The sequence below is a fragment of the Pseudonaja textilis genome, chromosome 11 (genome assembly GCF_049901715.1).
Source record: "Pseudonaja textilis isolate UNSWEBS1 chromosome 11, rPseTex1.2, whole genome shotgun sequence".
Taxonomy (NCBI): domain Eukaryota; kingdom Metazoa; phylum Chordata; class Lepidosauria; order Squamata; family Elapidae; genus Pseudonaja; species Pseudonaja textilis.
Genome location: NC_142000.1, coordinates 20,297,448 through 20,317,948, shown reverse-complemented (window position 1 = coordinate 20,317,948; position 20,501 = coordinate 20,297,448). Strand labels below are relative to the sequence as shown.

General features: G+C 47.1%; 1 protein-coding gene and 1 long non-coding RNA gene across 14 annotated transcripts in view; both read left to right on the top strand.

Annotated features, from left to right (window-relative positions):
• Positions 1-20,501, top strand: part of LOC148124858 (uncharacterized) — a 254,455-nt gene that overhangs the window by 233,577 nt on the left and 377 nt on the right. The gene's annotated exons all lie outside the window — the stretch shown is intronic.
• On the top strand, positions 1,994-20,336 carry ZDHHC7 (zDHHC palmitoyltransferase 7). Of its 12 annotated transcripts, XM_087940729.1 has the most exons (11): positions 1,994-2,222; positions 3,689-3,765; positions 7,176-7,297; positions 7,379-7,463; positions 10,932-11,251; positions 12,206-12,330; positions 12,540-12,636; positions 13,470-13,551; positions 16,200-16,330; positions 16,526-16,736; positions 16,963-18,245. In XM_087940729.1, the coding sequence occupies exons 5-10, from the start codon at positions 10,949-10,951 to the stop codon at positions 16,703-16,705; spliced, it is 918 nt and encodes a 305-aa protein (XP_087796855.1). In that variant the 5' UTR covers positions 1,994-2,222; positions 3,689-3,765; positions 7,176-7,297; positions 7,379-7,463; positions 10,932-10,948; the 3' UTR covers positions 16,706-16,736; positions 16,963-18,245. The 12 variants fall into 12 exon arrangements, with proteins under 12 accessions (XP_087796855.1, XP_087796852.1, XP_087796850.1 ...); XM_087940726.1 differs by having other exon boundaries at positions 7,185-7,297; positions 16,526-20,336; XM_087940724.1 differs by having other exon boundaries at positions 16,526-20,336.

Sequence of the window (20,501 nt, the reverse complement as noted above, 5' to 3'; positions counted from 1 at the left end):
CTCATCTTGAGAAGGTAGCTTTCCAAATGCAAGGAAGAGTTTATGCAGAGCGATAAAGATATGGGTCCCTAAATTGACCCATATGGAACCGTCCACAAAGATTGTTCATTTATGAGCTATTAATGCGCTTTGGGAACAAGAAAACTGAAAGGTTGGCTAGGAAGCTTCCTTTTTCAAAGATGGTTCCATATTTTAATCAAAGGCTGCTCCCTGGTGGACACAGGCAAACTGATTTGAAGATAGAAAACTGATTTGTGCCTTTCCAGAATAAATAAATAAATAAATCAGAACTTGATCTAGTAAATTAGTTCAGGATTCAACTCATAAGATTTTTTTTTCCCCTACAGAAAAAATTGGGATATTCAGTCTACAAAGAGAGGCCAATGTCTTCATTTAGGTTAGGATTTATTTATTTTGTCCCAAGGAAGTTCTAAACTTTGAAAACCATTGAAATAAAGGTGAAATAAGCTACTGAAATCCCATTGCCGGTAGAGTCATAGATTTTGGGGGCCGTGAGAGCACTTTGCACTTTTGAAATGTGGTCTGAAATATATGTATATGTGTGTGTGTGAGAGAGAGATCTATAATCTAGATAGATATCTAGGTATCTCTATATATCTATATCTAATCTATATCTACATATAGATCGACTAGATATATCTAGATGTAGATCTATATATAGATAGATATAAAGATAGATAGATAGATAGATAGATAGATAGATAGATAGATAGATAGATAGATAATCTCAGATCTGCATCTAACACTTTCAGATCAAGGTGTGTCTTGAAAAGCCAGAGTACTTCAGATTCTTAGGTTTTAAGATGATTTACTCTTCTTCAATGGTTTGCATTCTGAGTTAGCCAGAACCAGGATATAGAATATCAATATTTAATCGATAGAAAGGAGAATAAAACGGGAACGGACGGACTTATCCTAGTATTTATCCTCGATTTATATTGATTGCTTATTTAGTATCCTTTGACTAAGGGTTGTATCTTATGATTTATGCTGTATTTCATGACTATGATCATGATTTACCGCTTGTTGCTTGTATATACACCGAGGAGCTTATGCCCCAGAGACAAATCCCTTGTGTGTCCAGTGTCTACACTTGGCCAATAAAAAAATTCTATTTAGGCTGAGCAAACATGCATGAAATTATTATTGGTGTTACAACTGTAAATAAGGATAGCAATTGCATGTATTGACTGTCAATCACCAGCAAAGCACAGAATTGCAGTTAAAGGAAAACCCCGGAACCACCGAGTTTGCAGCTTGCGACAAGAATTGCACGCGGTTCTTTGATTGCGCTGTCCCACCTCAGCATGGTCGGTGCACAACTATCCTGCGAGGTTGTCCCGGGTTTGCTAAGAACCATGTGTAAAATGCATTATTCGCAAGCAGGGAGGCTGGGTGGCATGGATAGATTGGAAGGTCTGCGAGGAAGAACAGAACCCGAGGCTTTTTGCACATGCCCAGAGGCATTGCAAAAGGGAGCGGGGAAAGTCCCAGTGCCCAATGCAGCTACAGGACTGATGAATTGCTGCAACCCCGCAAAAAAGGGCAAGAGAGGCAACATGCGTTCTGCGCAAGCGCGGAGCCGGCCCAGGCCGAAGTAGAACACCCCTAGAGTTGGAGGCATGAGGAGGCGCGCTCACGCAAGCGTCACTTCCGATGTCATTTCACGGCCGCCATTTGCGGAGCAAGCGGGAATGCCATTCAGCAGGAGAGGAAGAAAAACGCCACTCGTGTTCCTTCTCTCCGGCCGAGGGGCCACGCGCGTTTTATTCTCACTAACCACCCGCTCCGGCCCACTCGCAAAATGAGAGAAGCGGAGAAAGTCTCCTCCCTCGCCCCCCGAAGTCGTCGCGAATCCCTAATTTTATCGCTCCTCCCTCTATCCCCTTGGGGGGGGGGAGAGAAAAACCCCAGTCCTCTGAACGCATGCGCAGACGGTCCCCCCTGCCCCCCTGAGGGCCGGGCCAAAAGTGCGTGACGGGGCGCATGCGCGAGACGCCGTGCTGCTTCTGGAGCTCGCTCGCTCGCTCGTTGGACTGGTCGGCGCTGCCTTCGCGGCGACGGGTCCACAGCCGGCGGGGCCTGCGAGGCCTGCGGGGCCGGGCCCCTCCATCCGGGATGGGCCGGGCCGCAGCCGGGACCGCCGCCATCGTTATCAGCCGGGATCGTGCGAGGCAAAACCCAGACGGAACCGGGGCGAGGTGAGCCTGTCAGGGGGCGAGAGGGCGGAGGCATACCGAAGCTCCGCCCATTTGGCCCCGCCCCTCCCCATTTGGCCCCGCCCCACCCCGGCTGTTTTCTTTTCCCGTTCTGAGCGGCCCCGCCCCTTTTACATCCCTTGCCAGGTGCCGCCTCCTCTCTCCAGCCCTGGACCTCACCTCCCATAATCCCCAGCCGTGGAGGATGATGGGACTCGAGGCCCACCCCTATTTTGGAAGGCCAAGTCCCATAATCCCCAGCCACGGGAAAGGGATTATGGGACTCGATGCCCATCCCTATTTTAGAAGGCCAAGTCCCATAATCCCCAGCCACGGGGAAGGGATTATGGGACTTGAGGCCCATCCCGATTTTGGAAGTGGAAAAAGCTGATGGGCTTTTCCCCAGCTGGGTGCCCTCTGGGCAAGTTGGACTCCCATCTCCCGTCCCTCGCCCCATCCTCTTTGGAATCCTGGCTGGGAATGATGGGCCTTGGAACCACGGCCCTTCTAGGGGACGGTGACCTCCTGGGATGAGTTGCTGGCGTTTCGGGACATGGGATGCCCATCTCCATCTGGGTGAGGGAGATCCTCATCTCTCCCAAGGGAAACGCAGAATAACAAAGCGGGAAAGGACCTTGGTGGTCATCTAGTCCAACCCCCCTGACAAACCCGAGACTTTTTCATCATTGCTTATCTGCCCTGCTTCATTCAAGGCTGGGCTTTCCCCGTTTTGCTCAGGGTTTCTCAACCTTGGCAGCTTCGGCTCCTCCCAAATCCTGCATTTCCAGTTGTAAATCTGAGATAAAAGTCGATCCAAAGCTCTCAGCCAGTGATACTTCTGGAAAACAACGTGAAACCGATTTGCCTCGAATAGTTCAGGCGGTTAGTGTAACTCCTAGACTCGTGGTGGCACACGTGCCGGAAGTGGCACGCAGAGCCATTACTGCCAGCAGGCGAGCACTCACCCAGAAAAAGTCTACTGTGCACGCCCGCTGCACACCCGACAGCTGATTTGTCGGATCTCTGGCGTGCATGTGAAGGGGCACGGCAGCACGCAGGAGACACACGTGCAGAAGACACATACGTGGGAGGAGGGGTTGCATGTGCAGGAGACATGGGGGGGGGTGCATTGCCTTCAGGGTGATGTTATCGGCATGGGAGCCCCAAAAGGTTAGCCACCACTGTCCTAGACTGTTATCCTTTCTAACCAGAATGCTTTTTTAGGGTGTGAGAAAATATGCTAGCTTTAGTTTTGGGGTTTTTTTTTAGCTTCCTTTTTTTTTAAGAAGCAAAAAAACTGAACGGAAACTGAGACATTTTGCAGGCAAAGGAGCGTTTATTACTGCATTAGAGCATGCCTCCCAAATGCATTCAGGAAGTGGCACACAATAGAATGGCTGGGCTTTCTCATCGCCTGGCAAAACCTTGAATTACTTCTATCCTTTTTTTTTTTTTCTTCAATGCAACAGTACAGTTATTACAGAACTGGACACTAATTGGATGACTCTAAAAGACGCTGGGGCTCATTAGGGGAGATCCTGTCTCGGTAAGCGTCAAATAATTGAAGGAAAGTGATGGCTAATCCTCCCACCCGTCAGCTGACTTCACTAGCTGGTCATCTGCATCTGCAATTTTGGCCAGTGGATCCAGCAACTGAAGGATGAATTGCAAAACTTGGAGAGCAGATCAAAACCGATGCCCCTGGGGAGAGACTAAAGGCTGCTAAATGGAAGGTTAAAAAAGAAAAAAACCAGATAAATGCTCACTTCGGTCTTAAAAAGAATGAGGAGAGGAAAGTAACGTGGACAATCAAGTGTTGTAACTAAAAAAAAAAATCATACTTATATTACAGATGTCCTCAGCAAAATATAAAACATACCATGGTTTGCCCAGGTGTGTGGTTTTTATTTTGTCTCACTGCTGGTAGGATGAAAACTCCTGTTTGTCTTAAATCTCCAAAATCCACACTCAACAGAATGACAAGAGTTGGAAGGGACTTCGGAGGCCTTCTAGTCCAACCCCCTGCTTGAACAGGAAACCCTCGACCATTTCAGACAAGTGATTGTCCGGTCTCTTCCTAAAAACCTCTAAACATAACACAGTGACACATGAGAGATCAAAAAAGTGTGTATTTTGCTGAGTGTTATTATAGTAGCTCAGGAAGACTGCTTTTCTTCCTACGGTAACACGTATGTGTTACTGAACACACACACAACACATGTGTTATTTTTCTGCATAAGTGTGTTCCTGCAGAAAGAAGAACAATCCTGGGCTATTATAATGCTCTGCAAAATATACACTGTTGTGGTTCACCGGCAGCCTGGGCAGATGGTAGCGGAATCAGTGGGGAAGAACGAGGACCAGTCAGGGAGTCTGGAGAGGACTCGGACAAGGGTCCTGCATCCGATGCAGGGATGGGGCCAAGACCATCTGGGAGTGGGGTGCTGCCTTCGGAGCTTTTGGAGTCTGGCAGCAGCAAGGCAGAGGAACCAGGGGAGCCTGTTCCCAGTGCGCATCTGCACAGAGCTGCTAGAAGGCGAGAGCAGCTAAGACAAAAGGGCGACTCAGGAGTAAGGCTCAGAGGTGATTGACCCATAAGGGATAAAAGTCAGGCCAAGATGACGACATCTTTGCAGGAAGCAAAGCAGTTCAACGGATTCTGAGTCCTCCTTGAAGCTCTGTGTACTCTGGTCATTTTTTTTCTGGTACTTCGGTTGGTTTCTTTTCTAGTTGATTTGATACTTCTGTTTTGGGCAGCACTTCACAGAGCTGAAAGGCATGTGCTTATCTTGGGGCATTGTTTAAGATGAATTCTGGCTGGGAATGAAAACAATTCCCAGCATTGCAATAAAATAGGTTTTGCTTTTAAAACAAGTTTGTGAGTAAGTACAGTTTACGAAGCCTGGCTCAGAACATACATACTTGCTTGATCTTCCCACGTGTGTGAATTGTGACGTTGGTCAGCGGCTTCAAAGGTTTGGGTTCGGATTCACACGAATGTCTCCCGCCGTGTTGTTGATGTGATTCTGGCCTTCCCGGTGGCCCTCCCTCCTTCAACAGAGCAGTTACCTTGCCTGCTCTGCTCACCTAGGGAGATCTCTGTGACATCAGAGGCCCTGCTGGTGAGAACGCCTGTGGATCTGGGGCAGGTCCCAGGTGTCACGAGCAGGAGCCCAACTATCAGGGTGTAACCACCACCACCCCGCCATGGCCCACGACGAGGCTGGGGCAGGCCGTCCGTGGCCTGCAGATCTTACCACCCTCTTCCATCCTCCCGCTTAGAACATCCTCCGAACTTGCCAGGAGGAAGGAACCCAATTGTAGGTATGTCACAACTCGGAAACTCCAAAAAGAAGAAGCAGAAGCCAGCTTTAAGGCGGAGGGTAGCTTTGCTTCCATCACAGCTGGTACCTCTTGTGGTGAGGCAGCCCTGGGGGGAAAAAAAAAATACGTAACTTTAGGATGGCTGGGAATATTCAGTTACAGGCTGGTCACCGTTAGCGGGAGCAGAGCAACTGTGACCTTGAAAGCTGCAATACTTGGAATAAATAATCAAGAAGAGGTTTTAATTGGGCGCTTAGAAGCCGGCTGAGCCTCCTGCAGCTGCTGCTTTTCCTGGACAGTAAAAGGCTGACTAGATTGGCTTCCTCCAAGACAGGGTATGTCAACTCAAAGGAGCATCAATTTACCCCCCCCCCCATCCCACCCCCCCAAAAATCTGGAACGGTATCTGACTGTGGATGACAATTTTGCATCGTTGGGGCGGATGCTTTGTCCCTGGTGCCCTGGAATCAGTGGATTTTTATATTCTTATTTCCGTATGAAATGTATTTTACGTTGACAGCCTTTGATTTCCCCTTGTCCTTTCCTTGGTTGAATTATCTGAAGGCTTGGCTCGATTCTGGGAAAGTTCCTGTTCTTAACGTGGATTAGCTCATTCACGAGATGCCCAAACTTGCTTCACATTCTGTACTTTTGAATTATTCACTCTTGTTGACATTATCAGTGTGCCGTTGAGTTGTTTGCATTCTGGGCTGTTGAGAGTGAGGTCAACAGAGTTACTTGGAGAAGTGTTTTGTCTTTTTGCTCACTGTTATTTTGCAATTTTTAATTAAATGGCCATTTTTCTCGGATTTGCTGGCGTCCTCCTTTTTTTTTCCTGTAGACCTTAGTAGTTTGTCTATGTAGGCTACTGTGTTCCCCTGCTTTTTAAGTTGCTCTACGTTTTCCGTTTAAAGTAAGAGAAAAATAAATCAAAAGATTAATAGCGAACATCAGTAGACCAGAACCCACAGTTATTCTCTAAAGGTAGCAAAAGAAGGATAATAAAATGGTAGAAATAGAAAGGCTAAAATAACTTAGAAGGAAAATTAATTTGCAGTTTCGTTGGAAGCATGGGAAATGAAATAATAGCAGAGCACCTAAAACTGAACAGCAGCAGTGACTGACAAAGTAACTTCTGGGAGTGGGGTGGAAAAGTGACCACAGATGGAAAGAAATGTCTTACCTTAATTACCCTGAGAAGAATGTATTTCATACTATATAGCAGAAACGACCTTTAGGGACCCACGTCCCAAGCCTTTAAAGATCGACTTCAGCTGGGTGAATAATACCCAATATAGAAGTTTTTTAAAGTCCTGAGAAAAAATGGTTCCAAATGGTTCATCCTGGTTACCTTGGTTTGCAATGCATCAGTTGCAAGTTTCAAGCAGCCCCCCGGACAACGTGCATTCTGCCTTCCAGATGGGTCATAACCTCCTGGAAATATGGCAATAGCCTGCAGACAGCTGGACAGCAAAGGAGCAGGGCAGATGGCTTGAATTTGACACTTCCCGAAACAGCTGGTGGCGGATAACACTGCCCATTAACCACAACCTCTCCTCTTCTGAAGAATCAAAAGCGCCTCCCTCTCTCTCTCTCTCTCTCTCTCTCTCTCTCTCTCTCCTTTTCCCTTAGAGATTTCAGGATTCAGTCCAGAGAAAGGGAGGTGCTTGAACTTGAGAAGTGAGCCAGAGGTCAAAAGTGCTTCTCCAGGGAGCACCTGCTACCACATTCAGCAGATGTTTTGTCCTTTCCAGGTGATGCCCCCACCGCCATTGGCTTTTCTCGCAAGCTGTTCTGATTGGGACCAACACACGCTTCTATTTATGCTCGGGCAGGTTACACCAGATATGACCACATCGCTTGCATCGTCGGAAGCCCAAAGGAACAGCAGGATGTCCCAGTAACCGTTGTCCCTAACAGGTATGTAGATTTTATTTTATTTTCCCCCCCCTGGCCCATAGAAACACCTGCACCCACGGGCCTCCACGTCTCTTAGCCAGCTTCCCGTTCATGAAGCTTTCTTCGGATAGGCAGAGGCAAAACAGCAAAGGAAAACCCGTGAAGTTCGTCAACTGACCTCGACGTTCCGTTAGAAAGCCACGGAGGGGGGTCTTTTCCACCATCCAGATAGACAATTTAGGGAAGTGAGGTTGATGGATAACGTTTCAAACTGAAAGCACCACTAGAGCTTCGTGGCCAGTTGCCATGCACACATGACTAGACTGTTTTTTAATATATATGTGTGTGTGTTTGTGTGTGTGTATGTTTTCTTAAGTTTTCGCAGGTACTTACATGTATGGTATTCAGCTTTGTTCGGGTATTTTCCCACGTCATTATAGTTGTGCTTTTAAAGTTATAGCAAAGTTTCGGCAGAATCTCATCTGCCATCTCAGGCTTCTGTATTGCCGAAACATTGCTATAACTTTAAAAGCACAACTATATCTATCTATCTATCTATCTATCTATCTATCTATCTATCTATCTATCTATCTATCTCTATCTATCTATCTATCTATCTATCTATCTATCTATCTATCTATATATCTATCTATCTATCTATCTATCTATCTATCTATATTGCAGCTCCTTTTGTGAGATATATTTTCATCAAGCGTTCACATTATTCATAGGAGGAGTATTTGACGGACATTTCTCTGAGCTTTTGGTACAGTTTGTCTTCTAAGTTGTTGTGGCCTCCTGCTGTGGACTGCCCTCTCATCAGTTCCTGTGGGTAGTTATTGCCTTTCTGCAGCGAATGCAGAACCTGTTTATTTGATATTCTTGTGGCTGGGAAAACCAGACTTGAAAAGCCCCAAGTTAAAAGCGTTTCATCGGCCATCCTTCTCCAAGATCAAAAACTCTCTTTGGTCTTGGCTAAGAGGAGGCTGGCTAAGATAGGTACATAAACTGCAATGCAGTATGCTTGAAGGGCACCAGGTTGGAGAAAATGAATATAGGCAATTTTATAAAAGCTGCAAAACAGTCAAGCCCTTGCCTCAAATATTTGTGGTTTGAAAGAGATCCTTTTTATGCGAAGGCTTCCGTGCCTCAGCTTAGGTCGGAGCGATGCCCCACTCCCCCAGTCACGTTTGGATTACGTATTTGGGGTTTTCAACAAGTCAACCTCCTTTATGCTGTCTTCCCTCCCCCGCCACCCCTCCCTACAGCAAGTCTTTTATCTTACACAGCATCTTTTTTGGGGGAGGGAAAAGCAAAACCAGCTTTTTTTTTTTTTTGCTGCAGAATTGCCGCTCCGTGGATTAAGATCTGAACCCTGTGCCAAAAATGAAGGTTTTTTTTTTTTTTTTCCCTCATCCGGGTTGTTGTTTTGTTAACAGTAATCATCAAGTCATGCTTAGGATGTTGTGTGGATGACTTGATTGTGTTCCAAAGGCAGGATTAAAATCTTGCACTGCTGCAGAATGCCGTTTGTCAGCTGGATTCCTAAGGATCGTAGTCAGCCTCGAGGTGGTTCTGAATGGATCCTGATTTCCTTCACTTCACTTCCTTCTCCTTTCACAATCAGTGAAAGGAGAATTGGCTACAGGCCGGAGCCAGATCAGGGTAGCGGTGAAGACCCCAGGCTAGAAAGCAGAAGAACACTGGGAGTTCTAGTTCTGCCTTAGGTGCCAAATCTCCTGGGTCAGCTTGGGCCAGTCCTCCTCTCTCAGCCCTAGGAAGGAGACGGTGGCAAACAGCTTTTGAAAAACCCCACCAGGAAAGTGCAGGAACTTGCCCAGGCAGTGGCTGAGTATCTTGAAAAGAAGAAAAAAATAATAATAATTGAGGGGCGATTGCTTTCTTCAAGCTAAGGCTGCACCTATTCACAGTGAGGAGGAGGAGGAGGAGGAGGTAGAATCAATCCTAACCCCCTTCTGTCCTTGTTTCATTCAGCTGGCGGGGCCCAGCTTCCCGCCTTGACTTGTGATAAATCAAGGATAATTACACATTAGCCGAACGCGCCCCTAAAACCGGCATTCACGTGTGCTGTGTTGTCAGGGAAAGGACGCTGCCGTTCGTGGGGGGACCGAGGAGCATCTGCTCAGATATCAGCAAATCAATAGCAGGCTTTCAGCCCCGCTCTTCACCATCGACCGTAACAGCCCTGAATCAATAGGGGTTTTAGGATGAAAAGGATATCTAGGGTTTCTCGCCGTTCCCGGCATTCGGGAGACTTAACGCTGCAGCTGTTTTCCTCCTGCTTTGATTTTCTGTGGGGGTGCTCCCTGAGAACGCCACCCCTTCCCAAGCAAGCCATGGTTTAACGAGGCCATTTGTGAGTCCATGAAGCTTCTTAGAACTTCACTCAAAGACACCAAATGGGGTTTAGCAAATGTTCCCCAGAGAGACTTCCATCCTGCAGACGGGAAAGAGAAGGGTGGGCCAGGGCAAACGAGGACCAAGAGATGGATCCCCAGAGCAGGACTTTTCTATTCCCCGGAGGCCGAATTTTCAAATGAATTAATTAATTAATAAATCCTAGGGTGTGATTCCTGCGTGAAAGTAACTCATTGACGGGGCCACCTCATTTAGTACAGCTAAAGGTATTCAAACCTCTGCAAAAACAGCATTAAACAATGGGAGCCCCACGATTGGTCTGTCGAGAAGGAGGTGGATTTCATGAGTCTCCTCTTCCTCCGCCAAGATTTTACACTTGAGAAGCCACTCCAAAAGAACAGCCAGAAACAAAAGCAGTGGGGAAGAGGGGAAGACTTTAATGTTACGGGGTCCTTGGTACTCTCTGAACTCAGTTGTTCAGTGATGTCGTTGCCTATTTTGAGTAATGAAACATCTGCCAGAAAACAGTCAGGCACCAAGAGTGCCACAATCATCTCTTCCTCCTCCTCCTCCTCCAAACCTCACTCCCTTCTAGCACTGATGATGTTATTGAATTGGGTAATGAAACGTCTGCAAGAAAACAACCAAGCTCAGAGAGCACCAAAGACACCACAATCTCCATCTCTTCCTCCTCCTCCTCCTCTGCAAATCTTGTTCCCTCCGACCCACTGATGTTAATTGGATAAGGAAACATCTTGCGAGAAAACAGGCAGGCTCAGAACTCATTTCAGACTCCTCCTTTCAACTCTGAACGCCAATCCCTGTTTTAATTTTATTTCCATTTCAACAGCTGACTTGAGGACTTCTAGAAGTTCTTACAAGCAGCCAACATAATGTGGGGGAAAAAAAACCCTGATTGACCCTTAGGATCTTAAACATTTGGTCTTCTGAGTGTGTTGAGATCAATACATAGATTCTGGGGTCCTTTCTACTGCGTTTGGCTTGCCTCGTTTAAATTAGAACAGGATGGGGCTGTTCGCTCTCCCTTGACAGAGGATGGGCCATCTAGGATCCCGGCTGCGTGGCTACCCACCAGTTATTTCCCCACAGGGCCAGTCCGGAAAACCATGCAGTCATCCGGGCACAGGTTGCGTGAAGTTGAACACCATCCACTTCTGGCTGAGAACGACTGCTACGATTCATCGTCCGCGTGTGACGCGGGAGATCGCCTCTGGTTCATCCGCGACAGCTGCGGGATGGTCTGCGCAGTGATGACCTGGCTTCTGGTGGTCTACGCCGACTTCGTGGTCACCTTTGTCATGCTGCTGCCTTCCAAAGACTTCTGGTACTCCCTGGTCAACGGAGTCCTTTTCAACGGCTTGGCTGTGCTTGCGTTGTCTTCTCACCTAAGAACCATGCTGACGGATCCAGTGAGTGTGGAGACCCAACGGTTTTGGATGCCACGCGGAGAACTCTTTCTTGACCCTGTGGATTCCTGCTTCTTTATAATCCCATGAGTCTAGAACAATTTGCCATGGCCAACTCACTGCAGAATAACTCACCTCGGAACAAAATTACAGAATATTGAAGAAATGGTGGTGTCAGGGCTCCAGCAGTTACCCCCATTTAAATCATGAGTCTGGAGCCAAACCTCCAAAACTTAAAAAAAGGATTTATTGGGAGTTAACATGCCGGCACTGCCTGGATGTAGCCGACTCTATGACACATCATTCATTGTCACCTTTGACCCTGGTTTTCCCCCCATCCTCTGGGTATATCATTCATATTCTCCAATGGGACACATCCATAACCAAGAGTCATCAATCATGCTCTGCAGTTAGAATTTTGCATGGCAGAAACTTTGGTCACCTAGTTACTATCTCTGAAAACATTTATGGAATGCAGTTTTGGTTTTGCAAGCTGCCACACCGCTCCCCCCTCCCTTTCTGTTAGCAACTCCAAAAAGACCGTAGAAATATTTTATGAATTGACAGGCGGAATGGAATCATTACAGAAAGGATGTGAAAGGAGGGACAATATGAAACCTGAAGGACAAAGATTACAATAATTTTTAAATTATTTTCAATAATTAAATACACTAGTTGAATGGCCAACCTGTGGCGGGTTGGCCAAGGTGAAGTTGTCCCGTGGTGAGTTGGCCCTGATGACCTGGCCACAGCGAGTTGGCCATGGCGAATTGGCTAGTGGTGAGTTGGCTGTGTAGCCAGTTGGCCGTGGTGAGTTCTTCCATTCTCCCAACGCAGCCTGGGGGATTCTGGGAACTGAAGGGCAGCCTGTTTGGAGAACGTGAGATCATCGAGGAGTACAGTGTAAAAGATCAGCCGCCTCCTGAGTCACTGAGTTGTGTCTGTCTTGCTTTTTAGGGTGCTGTCCCCAAAGGAAATGCGACAAAAGAATACATGGAGAGTTTGCAGTTGAAACCAGGGGAGGTCATCTACAAGTGCCCCAAATGTTGCAGTGTGAAGCCAGAACGTGCCCATCACTGCAGGTATCCGTCGCTCTGTCCTTGATTTGCTCTGAAACCGGCATATAACATACCTAGCTCCCTCCGGTTAGAACCGAGGTGTAAAATCCTTTCCCCGTTGCTACCCTGAGGTCCCATCAGGCTGGTCTTCTTTCAAAGGAGCTCCAAAATGCACATAACCTTTTTTTTTCCCCCTTCTTTCTCACTCGTTTTTCCTTTTAAATTCCCATCAGTATTTGCAAACGATGCATTCGGAAGATGGACCATCACTGTCCGTGGGTTAACAACTGCGTAGGGGAAAGGAACCAGAGGTTTTTCGTGCTTTTTACTGTGAGTAGGCGTTGGGATTTCATTTATCGCAAATCGGGGAAGAGGGATGAGCGTTAGCGGAACGTTTAAATTTGCAAGTCAGAATACTGGTGGCGTTCTGATGCCAACATCACTACCTTGGTGAGGGTGAAATATCTGCCTTGTGAAATATCATCTCTTCTATCTCTGTGCCCTTCGGGCTTTTTCTCAGACCTTCCTTGGCTTGGAAATGGGGGCTGAGCTTTTTTCATTTTGCTGTTTGAACTTTTTTGGGGTGTGGGGGGGGCACCTTCCGATTAACTCTGTTCCTTTTATTTTAATTTTAATTTTTTTAATAGGCATCGTTTGCATTTAATTGTTTATTGTAAGCTGCCTCAAATTGTTGTGGAATCAGGCAACTTCCAAAATGGAGAAAATAAATCGGGGGTGTCAAAGTCGAGGCCCCCCTGGGCCAGATCCGGCTGGAGGGATGCCTCAATCTGGCTCATGGGGCCACTCTGGAAAAAGTGTAGAACTGGCCTGTGGTGCCACTGCCAGCGAAAACGGAGCTTGTGAAGGCTGTGCACAGCCTACCTGGGCGTTTTTGCTGGCAAGAGGGCTGCAGGAAGCCATTGTGGCCGAAAACGGAGCTGAACGAGTGACGTCAACCTGGACATGCCCACACCCACCTCAGCCATGCCCCCCTCTCCCCCTCCCCCTGGTCCAGCACAACCCTGATGCGGCCCTCAATGAAATCGAGTTTGACACCCCTGAAATAGACAAAGATAGATGAGAAATAAAGGAAGGGGACGCGCGATTGTGTTGGAAGCTGTGCCTTCCGAAGATTGATTTCTGCATCTTCCCTTTTTTTCCAGATGTACATAGCTCTAATTTCAGCTCATGCCCTCATCCTCTGTGGATTCCAGTTCTTTTCCTGTGTCCGAGATCAGTGGATTGGTAAGCCAGCCCGTGGCCTTGGAGTGATTTATTTTAAGCACGCCTAAAATCGCTTGGTCTAGTTACAAGGGCCTCCAAACTTGACAGCTTCAAGACTTGTGGACTTCAGCTCCCAGAATTCCTGAGCTAACATGACTGGAAGAGGAATTCTGGGAGTCGAAGTCCACAAGTCTTGAAGCTGTCAAGTTTGAAGACCCCTGGTCTAGTAGCAGAACCGTTCAGGTGCCATCAGACCGTAAAGGAACCAGTGCACAAATCTGAAACTGTGGAAGGGTTTTAAGTGGCCATTTACAGAAGCCAGTGGTGGCAGCCATCAATAAAAATTCAGGGGAAACTTCACCAGGCTGATTAAAGCTGTACCCAAGCCAAATCGTGCCTTTCGAAGAGAAATAATTCCGAAACAAATAAGTACAATTTGAGGTCTAAGGTGATTAAATAAAGGATTTTCTCACTCTGCTGGACAAGGTTTTTCAGAAGAAGCATTATCTTTTTCAAGCTTATCTTTAGAGCTGGAGTAGTTTTGTAAAATAGCAATAGACTTATATACCACTTCATGGTGTTTACAGCTCTCTCTAAGCGGTTTACAGTGTCAGCCTCTTTTCCCCAACAATCTGGGTCCTCATTTTACCCACCTCGGAAGGATGGAAGGCTGAGTCAACCTTGAGCCAGTCAGGATCGAACTCTTGGCAGTGGGCAGAATTATCCTGCTATACTGGATTCTAACTACTGGGGGAAGGAAGGAAGGAAGGAAGGAAGGAAGGAAGGAAGGGAGGGACGGAGGAGAAGGAAGGAAGGAAGGGAGGGAGGGAGGAGGAAGGAAGGAAGGAAGGAAGGAAGGAAGGGAGGGAGGGAGGAGGAAGGAAGGAAGGAATATCACTTCACAGTGCTTTATACAGCCCTCTCTAAGCGGTTTACAGAGTCAGCGTATCGCCCCCAACAATCTGGGTCCTCATTTTACCCACCTCGGAAGGAGAGAAATGCCGAGTCGACCTTGAGCCTGGTGGGATTTGAACTGCCAAATTGCAGGCAGCCAATTATCAGCAGAAGTGGCCTGCAGTACTGCACTCTTAACCACTGCGCCACCGACGGATCTTAAGACAAGAAATTTTAAGGTAGTTAGACGTTCCGGGAGAAGATCCACCTTTTGAAAGTCTAGATACCCAACGGTTGAGAAGCCTGAAAATGGAAAATGGGCTGTTGAGTGCTCAAAACAATGGAGCCTGGGGAGAAATCCCCATCGTTTTGCTTCCTGGGTGCGTTTCCAGCAGAGCATTTTGCTGAGTGCTCGAGTGACATCTTCCGGCCGACCGATGTGTTTGGGGGAAGTTTTGTTTTCAAAGTAATTGCCTTTTTGAATTATGCATGGGAGCACAGCGTTGGGCGATGCTTAGATCCGTGCTGCGAGAGACAGACGCATGGAGAAAACGCAATGTATCTGTGTTACATTTTGCTTTAAAATGAGTGGACTTCAATTCCCAGAATCCCCCTGGCTGGAGAATCCTGGGAGTTGAAGTCCCAAGTTGCCAAGGTGGAGAAAGGCTTGATTAGGAAGTCAAAATTGCTTCCTCGGAGGAGACACAGGTTGTGTTTGTTTGTTTTTTTACTGTTGCCAACATTAATACAAGACAAGAAATAGGCTGGTTGCAAAAGCTATTGGCTTTTAACAATCGTTGATAGCTGAAAGGGGCCAAACAAATGCCTTCTGATTTATCGATGTATCCGTGGAGTTTTCAGGAGTCACCCTGAAGTTGAAGGAAGTTTTTGAAGCCCTAAAATAGGAATGTCACCTTCCCAGAACAATAAGAACCTCCTAAACTGTCTGGCCAATATATGTAATATATTTCCACTCTCCAGTATATTGTACAACGTTTTTGTGCCTTCTATAAATACAGTCTTTTATATTCGCTTGGAACCATTTGCAAGGCAGTTTTGAATTCTACCTCATAGTCCCTCTTTATTCTGGCTGGCTAATTGTTCTAAAAAGACCTTGTGAATGTGATTGTTTTGGATTCAAACTTAATTTTCTTTTCCTCCATTCCTTCCTTTCTTTCTTCCTTCCTCCCTCTCTCTTCCCTTTCCTGTCTCCCTTCCTTCTTTCTCTCTCTCATCCTTCCTTCCCTTCTATTTGACCCTTGTTTCTTCCCTCCCTTCTCTCCTAAAAAATCTATCCATCACTCTCCAATGCCTGTCCATCCATCTTCCTTCCTTCCTTCCTTCCTTCCTTCCTTCCTTCCTTCCTTCCTTCCTTCCTTCCTTCCTTCCTTCCTTCCTTCTTCCTTCCCTTCTATTTGACCCTTCCTTATTTCCTTCCTCCCTCTCTCCCCTTCTCCCCCTTCCTTCCTCCCTCCCTCCCCCTTTCTCTCTCCCTCCCTTCTCTCCCATCCTTACCCCCCTCTCTCCCTTCCATCACTCTCAATGTCTGTCCATCCATCTTCCTTCCTTCCTTCCTTCCTTCCTTCCTTCCTTCCTTCCTTCCTTCCTTCCTTCCTTCCTCCCTCCCTCCCTCCCTCCCTCCCTCCCTCCTTCCTTCCTTCCTTCCTTCCCTTCTATTTGACCCTTATTTCCTTCCTCCCCCTCTCCCCTTCCACTTCTCTCTCTCCCTTTTCCCTCCCTCCCTCCCCTCCCTCCCTCCCTTCTCTCCTTCCCAGAATGCAGTAACTTCTCCCCACCTGTGACGGTCATTCTGCTGATCTTCTTGTGCCTTGAAGGGTTTCTGTTTCTGACGTTCACCGCCGTCATGTTCGGCACCCAGATGCATTCGATATGCAACGATGAAACGGTAAGCCATTCCCTTCCCCACCCTCCAATGTCACCCCCTCCCCCACTCCCCGTTGCAAATTGGGCCCCTGCTGTTCTCACAAACCTCTCCCCCCTCCAGCGGAGACCTCTCTTGAATCTCTGCTCACCCCACCACCACCTCACCCCAAGTTTGCGGGGTTTCACCCAAGCCTCCCTCCCTCCCATTAACTTGCAGGAGATCGAAAGGCTGAAGAGCGAGAAGCCCACCTGGGAACGGCGGCTGTGCTGGGAAGGGATGAAGTCGGTCTTTGGGGGACAACCGTCTCTGCTGTGGATAAATCCTTTCGCTGGATTTCGAATCCGGAGGCTGCTACTGAGGAGGGCCAAGAAAGGAGCGCCCGAATTTTCCGTCTGAGCCTGCCCAATCATGCTGAAACCCACACGAGGCGCGTCTGCTGTATTTATTGGGGGGGGAGGAGGAGGAGGTGAGACGGGGTGGGGGGCAAGCCACAACCCGGGCCTGGCGGACTTTATAACAAAAGTATCCAAACAAACACTTTGCTTGTAGCAAGCAAGAGTTTTGTACCTTTGATAGCCTCCAACGTCTCTCTCTCTCTCTCTCTCTCTCTCTGGAACGGGGAACATTTGCCACGCCTGGCTTCCGTTGCACAGAACAAACCAAACACCGAGTGGGGGAAAAAGGGGACAGTCCTGCCGAAGAAGTTCAAATAAGCATCTCCACGGCGGTTGCGCGATTCTAGAAGAACTGCAGTTGTTTTTTACATTTTTCACCAGGTCTCTTCATTGGGGAGTCTGTGGGGTTTTCTCTTTTTTTTCCCCCCTCCACTTTCGAAAAGACTGTTCCTGGAGCTGCCATTGTCAATCATGAGACACCGTTGTCAATCATGAGATACCATTGTCAATCATGAGATACCGTTGTCCATCGTGAGACGCTGTTGTCCATCACGGGACGTGCTGGGAATAGCTAGCCAAACCCAGTCTCCGAAACCAGAAATTACCATCTCCTTTCTTCTTTTCACCCCGACGAGGCCTGTGAGCTGTGTTAGGGGTGGGTGATTATCTCACACAGCTTCTGATTTTTCCCACGAGAGAACCCAAAGCTCGCCAGAGTGAGGCTTCAGATTTCCTCACCTCACCGGATCATTCCATTTCAGGTTCAGTATCAGTTCAGCGCTAAATAGGGAGCAACCCTACGAACTCTAAGCTACCGTCTGGGTCAAACGGCTGTTTTTGTTCTCAATCTAAGGGAAGTCCTCCGCTATTTGGGGAGGTCAAGAATGGGTTTTAAAGGAAAAGGAGAGGGGGGCGGGTTGAAACCTCTCAAAGTCGGCCAACTCTCCGTTGTCTCTTTCTCTACCGGGTCGTCATCAAATAAGCCGGCAGGTTTTTCAAAAAGTTTCCCCACCCCTCTGGGCACTGGAAGTGGTGCTAGGGACTCAGGAAACCGGTCATTGGAAAGGAAGTCTCTTCTGAAGCTCAGCAGAACTTAGTCTGGAAGGTCATCCATGAAGACGTTCCTCGAGCCAGTCTATTTGTTTTTGAAGAAGCTGCCTTAGATCCCCAGGGTACAGGTAGTCCTTGACTTACATTCATTTAGTGATCCATGGCTGACTGGGGAAATCTGGGAGTTGAAGTCCAGGTGTCTTTAAGAGTTGCCAAGGTTGAGATACATTATAAGAAGGGAAAGCTCTTAAAAAGAGGTTGAAAAATGTTGTAATTAAGGAAGTACCTACGAAAGGCAGGTGGGCATTTAACTCTGCATAGGATTCAGAATGAAATTCCACTTTTTTCCTAATGGTAATTGGTCTTAAACTATGCTTAAAGTAAAAGAGACAGAGAGGCACAGCTGCCTTGTAACCAGAAGATTTGGTACAACTCTTGAGTTATGTATGTGTATCCTGATTTTTTTTATATAAAAAATGAACTTCTTGTAAGAGTTGTCCTAACTCTAATAGGGATGAGTTCTTTTTGTTCTAGTAATGGCATCGCATGCTTCTACCCCCTTAGTTTGGCATCTATAGAGGGCGGCAACAGGATACCCGTGTGATGAAGGTGTCGCACAAATGTTGGCGCTTAACATGCTTGTGTGTCTGAGGTTGAGTTACAAGTTCACCAGAGCTGCATTTGCACAACGAGGTATATGGATTAAGGAGGGCTTGGAGTGGACATCCCTGGGTCTGTAGTTGACCTCTCAGAGAAATTCTTGACTTGAGTGAAGTTCTCTGAGTGTAGGTGGAGCATTTGCAGGTAGGATCGTGGTTCAGCGGTCAAAGATGCTGGGCTAGCGGGCTGGAAAGTTGTCAGCCCAGGTTTGAGACCCAAGCGCCACATGATGGAGTTAGTTCCTGTACTCGCTCCAGCTCCTGCCAACCTAGCAGTTTGAAAGCATGCAAATGCGAGTAGATAAATAGGTACCACTTCAGTGGGAAGGGAACAGCGTGATGTCCGTGATGTCATTCTGGCCACACAACAGTGGAAATATCCTCGGATGGCTCAATGGCTTTGAAACGGAGATGAGAGATGAGAACCCGCGTAGAGTCAGGGGAGGAAGGAAATCTGGAAGAGCAGTTGAAAGCGAAAGTACATTCCAACTCTTCTCTTTAAAAGATTGTAACTAAAATACCAGAGTTTTTGCCCGTGAATATATTTAATTGGAGAACATGAACAATGACACCCAGCCTGTGAGGGTGCTCAATTGGAGAATCTGATTTATGACACGCCCAGGGAGGAGGGGGGAAACAGGGTCACAGGGGACTGTGAATGACGTACACCAGAGTTGGCTTCATACAGGGCAGCGGCAGTATGTCGCCTTTAATGAATCCTTTGAAGTTCTTTGAAGTTTGGCTTGAGAATCATGATTTAATTAGAGCAATAGCTGGAATCCTGACATCAACAACTAGCAGAGTAAAATTCTGCAGGAACCCCCTTTTTATCTTAGCATTTAGAAAGAGGTATGTATAACGGGCTTAGACCCACTTCTTGAGTTGAAGGCCGTAGGGTGTGACCCTTCCGGCGAAAGCAGCAGGCATTGGTTCCTATCCCTCGTATTGGATCTCTGTTCTTGTGGACGACCCTCACCTGAAGTCCAGTCTTCTCATCTGCCCGTGGATTTTGGCAAGATAACCTTTGGCCCACTTCACTGCTTGTTGTATAGTGCCTTACCTTTTTTGTGAGTTGGGTTGCATGCTTATAAGAGAGCGCTGCGCTTGTAGAATACTCCCCTCAGATCCTTCCTGGGGCATGCCAGCATTTAAAAGATACCCAGAATTGATGGAAAAGAGGTGATGAAGGAGAGAGGCCAAACCACAGGTGTTTTCCTTCGGTATGTTTTTAAAGACGGCGTAGGTGTTTCTCCTTTCGCAAGCCAATTCTAGTGTTTCTTCTCCATTCTGAGAGAACTTGGTCTACCAGTATGTCCACCATGGTGTTAAAGGAGGAACCCAATCCTCCATTCTTAAGAGGCATGTCAGGCTAATAAGCATATTAAACCTATCCACAAATATTTTCCCCCGATATCGGTTGGTACCGCCCGCCATTTTTAACATCTGCCGTGCAGAAGAACTATTGCCCATTGCAAATAAGCAGGGTCTTAGCCAGGGGTGAGATGTTTAGCATTGACGGAATCCGACCAAGGAGTGAGTGCTTGGTAGATCTTAGCAAACTCTTCTCAGTCATCTTAAATAAAATGTATGCAGTTCAGTCTTAGTTTGAAGTTAATCCTGCCAACGGAAGAAAATGCACCACATGATAAAAAGGTGAAAAGCAGTTCAAGATCGGTTTGAGTTCTGCCATTTTGAGAATTGGGTATATCGACCTTTCCTACATAGGCCGCCTCAGGGGGGACTGTCCTTCTGAAACTTGGCAGGTCATGTTTAAATAGCTGATTATGTCTCTGATTTAGCAAATATATGTGTGGAATGGATGGAAACAATGTTCCTTGGTTTTCAGATCCTCGTTCTGTTGTACTTTTCTTTTTTTTTTATAAAAATGTGGAATAAAGTTAACTGAAGCTTTGTTGACTAGCACCGGGCAAATGGCAGGTTTGATTTACTTTATGGGTACGGAGACATTGCTCCAGGGAAGACGGCACAAAGTCCCCAGGTTCATCTGTGCCTGTCTCTGGACCACAAAATCATGGATGGAGTCCAACAGGAGAGAGAATATGGGCTCACTTAGGGGTGACATGATGG